The following is a 9,849-nucleotide window of genomic DNA, read 5'->3' as shown; positions in this document are numbered from 1 at the left end:
TATATATATATATATATATATATATATATATATATATATATATATATATATATATATATATATATATATATATATATATATATATATATATATATATATATATATATATGTATATATATACATACTTGTAAACTTAAATTAAACTTTTGTGTGTCTCAGTGTACTATATATAGTTGTTTATTGCGCATGTTATGATACTACATCATATTTAAATATATAACATTGAATACTGCCAAATATTTGTATGCATGCATGTTCGTGCATTCATAATTATTTATTATGAACTATATACAGAACTTGCCTTATTGTAACTATACACGTGTTTTATTGTAAAATATAGACTTGCTTTATAGTAAACTATTTACTTGCTGTATTGTAATTATATACTTGTTTTATTGTATACTATATTTACGTAATAATGATATCCAAATCGACACCACTCACAGCGACTATACAACACGCTTGAGGCTGCGGATTCCTACCGACTCTCAAGTTTTCGCGCAAAGTTCAATGCGGCGTGTCCTCAGGGTGGCTCACCTCTGAGTAAGAGTCAATAGGGTGCTCGCCTGTACTATCAGCCTCTAAATAAACATACGTTCTATTCTGTCGACTGTGAGGGCTCCATGCAACACGCTAGTGAGGCTGCGGTTTCTCACCGACTTCAAAGTGCCTACGCAAAGTTCAATGCGGCGTGTCCTCAGGGTTGCTCGCCACTGAGTTAGTCAACAGGGTGCTCCCCTGTACTCTAAGCATATAGATATACTTGCCATAAACAACCAGCACTCGTGTAACTAGACCACACAATCCACTCCGAAGTGAAATTCTCTGAACCTTCTATACTGGGATCACCACTCATGGGCGGCTTTCTCTGAGCCTTCCGCACTAAGTATCTCCGCACCAAGCGGGAGGTCCGCTGCACACATGAACGAACGCCAAAAATTCTTACCCGCAGCATGGATGCACTACTGAGCCCACTTATCAACTCCACTAACGCAGACATCTTCCAATCTACCGCGGACCGTCTCCAGAAAGCTTATCGAGCAAAGCATGATGTAAACCTCTTCTCACTTAACCCGCGAATCCCGGTAAACGCTAAAGGGACGACTTCATATACCAACGGTCTCCCCGACACAATCATCCGACACGATGGATGGCAATACGCAGCCTCAGCTTTCCACGATGGACTCTTCGACGACAGGCAATGATATAGAAATGGCGGACATCGTCAAAGAGGAGAGCCCAGTAGTATTGACCGATGATGAACAATGTTAGGACCAATGAGGATGACGCTCTTCAACCCATAAGGACTGGACATGGACAACGCATCACATACAGATAAGTTTTTGAACGGTATATCGATTTTAAGTCAGGTTGATGTTATGTATTTGGTTGAAACCTGGCATAACACCACATTTCTTAATCATATACACTCGAACACACGCTATCATATACTACATCACACTACACGGCATAATATCTTACACCCTTCACACTGTGGTATTGGTATCTTTTCCAAACTCCACCCATCGAATTTTCAACTTGTACACTCTTCACCGTACGCGGTGTTATTTGTGTGCTTTGGCGTTCATATGGCCGTTTTCTACTTTCCACTCAAAAAAAACCTCAAAAGATTGCATAGGCATTCTTTTATATTCATTATCGTTGTTCAGTCATAGTACACACGTACGTGTACGATGCGGAGCAAATAGTATCGAAGACAAGACAGAATGTATATGATGCATGCTGACTGGTTGTTCATACTACCGACTTAGGCCTTGTACACAACCACACAGATTGCGTGTACTCATCTCTATTCCGAAAGCCCGGCTTCAGATGTACAAGTTTATTCAAACATGAAAAATTATGGTTTACTTTTTATCGACGTATCACGTTCTAATTGTTGCTTCCTCAGTTCAGAACTTAGAGGAAGTTTGACATAAAATAATTTGGTAACTCAATATTATAGTTTATTCCGTAATATTTTGTATATGGGTTTTATATCCCTTGTCGTCATTGCTGGACTACAGATTGCAATGGTCGTTGCACAGGATACTATAACGCTCACACTTCGGTTCGCAAAGCACCAATCAAATACCAACCTCCTCTTCTTTCGAGCCTGCGCGGCGGTTTGCCAACAAACTGCACAATACACCTTAGAAATTTTCAAACTTATTAGTTTTCACAAATTACCGAACAGTTCGGTACTTACAACACCACCATTCTTTTAAATCGGAGGTAAATATGGTTGACATTACATAGTTGTTCACTCTTGTTGGACTTTTGGAGTCGAGAGTTGAAATGCGGTGAACACTGATGACTGAACACTTGAACAATGAACAATTGAACACTGAAGTCTCAAGTCTCAAGTCTCAAGTCTCAAGTCAGAACTCTGACGTCTCAAGTCTGACCTTCATGTTGTGTGTGAAGTTATCAACTTGACACTTGTGTGCCGGCCTATGTATGGCAGTTTTGTTGGCTGGCAGACTAGGGCAGGTAGGCTGGGGCAGGTTGTCACTGTGTGTGTGTGTCAGTGTCGCAGATTGCTGTTTGGCTACAGTTTAGTGTATACATAGTGTTTGTACTTTGTAGACTGCAGTTTGTAGTATTGCACTTTCGCCACTTTGGTCATTGCAAGAGAGTTTGCACTTTGCACTGTTTGCAGTGTTGCATGACTTCGCAGTTCGCACTCTGAGTTTGTAAATATTCTGCACTCTGACAACTCCGAGTCTGCTCTCTGCACTCTGCAGTCTGCAGTTGAATCTTGAAAGTTGAAAATTCTGCAACTGCAGTGACTGCACACTTGACACTGCACACTGCACACTGCACACTGCACAACTGCACACTGCACACTGCACACTGTGAACAGGCCACACAACTTTTCACAACAGACAACTGACAACACTGGACTCACAGAGTCAGTGAGTCACAGTGCAGGTTGCAGACTGCAGAGAGTCAGTGAGTCACATTGCAGGGCTGCAGGCTGCAGAGAGTCAGTGAGTGCACACGTTATTATTTTTTAACAAAATATAAACAACAAACAACTTCAACACTCAACAGCTATGTAAATATGTCATATTTACAAAGTCATACATAGTACAAATTTACATCTTTACCGTAGTTACGTATTTGCAGTATTATTATATATACTCTATTTTATAATTATTACTCTGGCCTTTTCTTTTTGTTCAAACAATCGTTGTACTTTTTTATAAAAAAACATATGTATGGAATGTCTTTATACGGCACTGATAACAATAAAACTATTAACCACCTCAGTCCCAGTTTCCTACCAGTCCCATACTTTTACTTTTTCGAGTTTGCTTTGCTTTTTTATAAGATGCATATAGCGTGACTTTAGCCCATTTATTGCACTAGTTGAATTAGTTCTTTGTCGGCCTCAGAGGAGAGGTCGACGTATGTTAGACACGAATAGTGCCAACTGTAAAACCATGGGCGAATCCGAAGCAATAGCTAAGACAGAGGACGCCTATATACATGTGGCTAACTGCTACCATACGTCAAGCCCTTAAGACCGACAAGGACCTAACATAAGTGCAACAAATGGGTTGTATCCGCGCTACAATATCTAAAATTTTGAGTTGAGCGCTTTCAGCCGGCAGACAACAAACAAATCGGCAGAAAACAAACACATCTCACAAGTGCTTAAAACCACGCTAATTACATTAATACACCTATATTCAAGCAAATTAAACTCGAAAAAGTTACAAGTATGAGACTGGTAGGAAACTGGGCCTGAGGCGGTTAATAATTTTATTGTCACCTGTGCCGTATAACGACATTCGTACTACAAAAGTCTAAAACTCTGGACTATGATTGAACTTTGATTGACGATTGTTGTTTTTGAAAATCAAAATTCATAGACCTGCTGTTGTTACATAATTGTTTTCTTTTTGTTTTCTTTTATAAAACAATGACAATGTGATACAAAAACAATAAACAATAATAGATGACGTCATAATGAGTTCCGTAAAGAAACATCGGATATAATCATGAAGTGAAACGTGTTTAAAACTTTACCGGGGCACTGATATGTAATTATGCACACGCTTGCAAACGCGGTCGCTTAGAACGAATTTGCAAACGCGCGCGCTTAGAACGAATTTGGCATCGACTCCCAGAGTTTAAAAAACCCTAAAAACCCTAAACCCTAAACCCTAAACCAATCACGATAAAAGTGGCTTTTATAATTACAGTATCATGATATGATGGAGTGTATAGAAGCTTTTGCAAAGACATGTACGTCATACATAGCATAACTTGGATAGTCTGAATGTTTATACTGATATCAGAAACATCAAGTGAATAAATATTTGAAGAGAAACTGTGCTCCCTGTACTCTGATTGCAAAATTTATCATCGAACTGAGCTTTCTCGATTATTATGATGTTCCTCGGGTAAGTGAAAGTTGCAGCCGATCCAAACATTGAAATTGCTGATACTTCCTTCAAATAAACTGATCCTGTATATTGTCACTCTAACGGTACACATTTTCGTCCGTATCATATTTAAGTCAGGTAGTCCTGTCGGTTCTTCTACATCAAATAATATATACCAAGAACAACCAACAATTAAAAGTATGACCACCAATTCGAATTTCAAACTGGGTTTTATATCCCTTGTCGCCATCGCTGGACTACAGACTGCAATGGTCGTTGCACAGGATACTGTATCGCTCACTCCGTGGCAAAATCATGCAGGTAGCACTGCAGAACTTGGTTGAGATTTATGGCAGACTAACGCCTATGATACAAAGCGCCCAGATGACTGCGAGGTGATAAAAGGCGAGCATGGACACGAGTGTCTGTACGATGCCGCCGATGTGCCATCTGCGGGAAGCTCCGATTGGAATGATCACCCAGATGTCAACATCATCGATATGGAGCGACGGTCGCTGGTTTGCGACGCACCAGAAATCTGTTACGAATATTTGGACTTTACATACTTCCAAGCATTCCTCGATGTGCCTGAAAGTTGTGAGGTTACTAGATTAACCATCGACTTTGACGGCATGGATGATAGATCACGCGTCTCTGTAAATGATGTGGTGGTTGAAGATAGTTATGTTTATCTACTTGAGACTGGAACTTCCGATTTGAAGAATCTTGTAATATCTGGACAGTCCAATCGAATAGTGATCACACAAGTGGATGATTGCTGTAAGTATAACAATCTCAGAAAAGCCATTGTCAACTTTCAGTCCAGCTGTGACACTCTGACGTGCGCGTCTGTACCTGATATTTGCACATTCCCGGATTGGGTAGTCGCCCCCAATTTCGATGACATTGTCTGTTCTGGCGACGAGTGTAATGCACCAACGTGTTGTTTGCCGGCACCGACATGCAAGGAAGTTGCCGACTCAATTACTTGCGAGGAAGGATTTGAGAATGGCTTAACCAACGCCGCCTGCGATCCGGATGAGAGCTAGGGCAAAAACTGCAAAGATATTTGCTGTGTACCTCAGCCATCCGCGTCTCCTTCTGCGTCGCCATCCACGGTACCATCCTCATCGCCATCCACATCACAGATTCCAACACCTTCCTCGACCCCATCTACGTCGATCAAGCCTTCAGTTTCTGCATCACCCTCTACGGAGCCATCACCGCCCGTTTCTAGTCAACCGAGTTCCTCAGCTACCCCTTCAACATCCATGGAACCATCGCCCTCTCCTACGCCATCAATATCGATGGAACCCTCGTCCTCTGCCTCACCTTCCGCCTCAATGGAAGCCTCGCCTTCTTTATCTCCCTCCACATCCAGTGCTCCTATACTCCATCTCCATCGATGGTAGCCTCTGCGACCCCATCGAATTCCATGCTGCCTACAACATCAGCATCCCCTTCAATGTCAACGGAGCCGTCCGCATCTGCAAAACCAAGCCCATCGAGTGAGCTTTCCGCATTTCCAAAACCAAGCCAATCGAGTGAGCCGTCCGCATCTGCAAAACCAAGCCAATCGAGTGAGCCTTCCGCATCTGCAAAACCAAGCCAATCGAGTGAGCCTTCCGCATCTGCAAAACCAAGCCAATCGTGCGATCCTTCCCCAACGCCTTCCTCAGATCCCCCCAAACCCTCACACCAAGTGGACTGTACTGTGGTGACATCGCATTTAGCAAGTGTGACGGTGACTATAAGGAAGATCTTAAATGCTGCGCGCACAGCAATAGCTGCTCTGGCTGGGGCAACTGCATATGCGCATCGACTCACTGCTGTGCTGGAGACATTATTAACCCAGAGGATGACGACGACGATGACGATGACGAAACTTCGTCTGACCCAGAGAACTATATGCACTGTGGAGACGTCAAATCAGACAAGTGCGGGGGAGATTACGATACTGACAAGAAGTGTTTCAAAAACTCCGGCAAGTGTGCTGGCTGGGCGACTGAGAAATGCTCAAGCAGTCATTGCTGTGCTGGGGACGTGGATGGTGACAACGATAAGGACCAAGATTGTACAGACAACAAACGCCGATGTTCACGCCGTCGCCAGGCCCGTCTCGCTAGATCGATGTGATCGGTGTATGCTCAAGAACTTTCACTAGAATGATAAGCTATTAAAAATATGATTGATTTGTCACCCTGCGAGTCCTTCAGGTGATGCCAGTTTATATAGAGGTTTACAATATGGGTAGAGATTGAACTGACCTTTTAAAAAGGACATTTACTTTAGATAAAATAATGAGAAAATCAATCGTAAAGCCAAACAGCGCTGTTATTTGATACATGAAAATGCAAGATATCTCAGACCACAGTATGCAATCATCATATCCGAATACCACACTCTCCTTTGATTGCTGGCCCATTCCAAACAATCTAAATAAATACCCGAGCAGGATATTAGCAACTCATCTGCTAAGTTCTTAGGCATAGTTGTACGGGACGATGGCAAGTTGGCAACGGGCGCGATAAAATACACACTTCTGCATGGGCGCTGCTCTGTCTGACTTCGCTACGTTTGAGTTGCGCTAGGTAGGGATCATGAAGATCTGAGTAAACGAATCCTACACGACGTGAGGATATGCATTTGCATACGTCACTGTAGTGCGCAACTTAGATATACATCAATGCTATTTAAAATTAGGATCGCAGCTTCACTTTCCCTGTAGTATCCCTCGTGCGTGTGACGAATGATATGTTGCACAAGTCTTTATCATACAATGGTGGATTCGCTATTTACTCTGCGCACCACTGATGCGTCTACTTGAGGATCGTTTTCCGATGGCCCTCCATCCGTGCCACTGAGTACATCCGTGTGCGAGTGTCGCGTTGTGCGGTTGTCGGCCGACGCATGTGACCTGAATAAACCGCAATTGAATGTTGAGTCAAAGTCAATCAGAAGTGATAGGATTCTTGACTACATTCGTCTGGTGCAGTGCTTCAATTCCAGTGTATGAAACTTTGCACGGGTGCAGTTGCCGCGTTTCTCATGTGCAGTATACAGTGACTTGGAGACTTCAATCGCTCCAAGTGGATGCAAATGCGGCGATATGCCAAAACTTATTGCTATATTCTCGTATGAGGCCAATGCCTATCATCATTTACTCTCCGGTTGGAACACAGCCTGCCAGTGACTACTTCGGTACAGCATTTAAATGAAGTGGAAGCATCCAAAAAGTGGAGTACCTATTGGCCGTACCGATACTGTGAAGTTTGCTGCGACTCATGAGCATGATGAAATAACACACGTGCGAGTCTAGTGACCAATTTGAACAACATAGCAACGCTCATGAGACTGACCACCAAATAAAACAGTGCATAAAATAATACACGTGCGAGTCTAGTGACCAAATGTGAACAACACAGAAACAATCATGAGACTGACCACCAAATAAAACAGTGCATAAAATAACACACGTGCGAGTCTAATGACTAAATGTGAACAACATAGAAACAATCATGAGACTGACCACCAAAGAAAACAGTGATTTACAGCATGAGCAGTGCTACAGATACGTTGCTTGTTAATGCTGGAGCACAAAAGGGTTTGCTGCACACGCAACTTTCACCTCCTCTTGGAGAGGACTTTCTCGCGCGTCAACTACTAGTATGTATTAGAGGTTGTCGTAAGAAAGCATGCCATTTTGTCATTTTGTTTACAATGCTTATCAAGCCACAAGTATAGGCTTATAACTTTGCTTTAGATATAGTGCACTGGTTATTTAACTATGAGTAAGAAGTTACCTTAAATTTGAAAACTTAGCAGCCTCCCAGTCATCTGGATCGAGAACTTGGAAGACATCGCGCATGAACATATCCCTGAGTAGACACAAGACAGAAATGACTTGAGATTGAGGATGCAAGCGCTATATCCGGGTTGATTATAACATATTCGAACATCAGTTATCAAGCCCATGGTATATCGGAGGGCGTGTGCGGGGTGGGGCACAACCACACTTTGCAGGCACATGTGTACTAGTACATCTAACGAGGATGCTCGGCTGAGGTATCTAGATTTACAGAAAGCATGAGAACCGCCAAAAGTAGCGGATGCAAAGTGGTACCATACGTTGGCGCATGGGATAACGGAGACACAATTGAGATATCATTACACTTGAATAGGCAAATTACCAGTGACAAAAATGTATAGAACAAGACAATCTTGGTTGGCACTACACCATTCAGTGCCTAGGAGAGGCGGCGGGCTGACAATTGCGGGTCTTTACAAAGACGAGACTGAAGCTCAGGCACAAAATCATAATCGGAAAGCAATATACATCACATTGTAGACTCTTAGACTGTTGCCCAAAAATTAAGGACAGCCATAGGCAACAACGTCGCCAGCCAGTATATGAACACGAACAAGTCACCTTAATAAAAACGTCATCGTATGAACAAGTCGCACTAAAAAAAGCATCCTAGGTCCGTCGCCTGACAGTGTACCCAGACGTAGAACATAAATCTTTCAAAACATGGCATACGATCCAGTGCATATCAATTGGCACCCCCCTAACAACAAGGCATAAATACACTTCGCCAGTTTCCAGGCACACTTGCTCCCGTGCCTAGGCCTACGGTGCGACGATCTCGCAAGGTACACATTATATCACGTCCGTGCACGAAGCCACACTTGCACTACCAAATCATACCTGAGCCAATCATCGCCTGTCATGAAGGATTTGAGTGAGATGCTGAAGTAGCTTTCGCCGTTCTCCTCCATCTCCGCTTCCAGCTTCTTGACTTCTTCACTCGTGCGTCTGTGACAGTGATAGGTGTATGTATATGTATCCATACCGGATAGTACACATTCATGAATACACAGACATCGAATAACCTAAAGACTATTCATAGCGATGAGAAAGTACGCTGGTAGTGTACTATGCTTGCAAGATATATTGCAAGGAACTTCAGTGAGTTAACAGACTAGGGCAACCCTAAAAAGGTAAGGTAGGAGACCGTCAAGAGGTGGTACGTCGTGAACTTCAAATACAAACAATTATAATAGTTACTTGCATGCAGATCTTTGTGCTCTTCTTCCGCTTATTTATATGTACGTTATACGAGTATTTGAACAGCACTCACTTTCCGAGCGTGTTCAAGTGCACACATAGTTTGCATCCTTTCAAATCGGTAGTTCCTCGATATGTGTACATGCAGGTTCTATCTGTACGTATATCTTGCGGACATTATATATATATATATATATATATATATATATATATATATATATATATATATATATATATATATATATATATATATATATATATATATATATATATATATATATATATATATATATATATATATATATATATATATATATATATATATATATATATATATATATATATATATATATATATATATATATATATATATATATATATATA

General features: G+C 41.8%; 2 protein-coding genes across 3 annotated transcripts in view; one reads left to right on the top strand and one right to left on the bottom strand.

Annotated features, from left to right (window-relative positions):
* Positions 1 to 4,597: 4,597 nt before the first annotated feature.
* On the top strand, positions 4,598 to 5,475 carry SARC_07069 (hypothetical protein; the record flags this gene model as incomplete). The annotated part of the gene is made up of 2 exons (XM_014298997.1): positions 4,598 to 4,718; positions 4,782 to 5,475. The coding sequence occupies 2 exons, from the start codon at positions 4,598 to 4,600 to the stop codon at positions 5,444 to 5,446; spliced, it is 786 nt and encodes a 261-aa protein (XP_014154472.1). The 3' UTR covers positions 5,447 to 5,475.
* A 1,639-nt stretch (positions 5,476 to 7,114) lies between these two features.
* SARC_07068 overlaps positions 7,115 to 9,849 on the bottom strand; it is an 11,256-nt gene continuing 8,521 nt past the window's right edge. For both annotated transcript variants that reach the window (XM_014298996.1, XM_014298995.1), the window contains 3 exons: positions 9,106 to 9,213; positions 8,201 to 8,275; positions 7,115 to 7,314 (listed from right to left, as the gene is read on the bottom strand). In XM_014298996.1, the coding sequence (XP_014154471.1) occupies positions 7,170 to 7,314; positions 8,201 to 8,275; positions 9,106 to 9,213 (328 nt within the window). In that variant the 3' untranslated portion in view covers positions 7,115 to 7,169. The remainder of the gene's footprint in view (positions 7,315 to 8,200; positions 8,276 to 9,105; positions 9,214 to 9,849) is intronic.

Source organism: Sphaeroforma arctica, assembly GCF_001186125.1.
Source record: "Sphaeroforma arctica JP610 unplaced genomic scaffold supercont1.538, whole genome shotgun sequence".
NCBI lineage: Eukaryota > Ichthyosporea > Ichthyophonida > Sphaeroforma > Sphaeroforma arctica.
The sequence above is the reverse complement of the archived record's forward strand: the minus strand, read 5'-3'. Positions and strand labels throughout refer to the sequence as shown.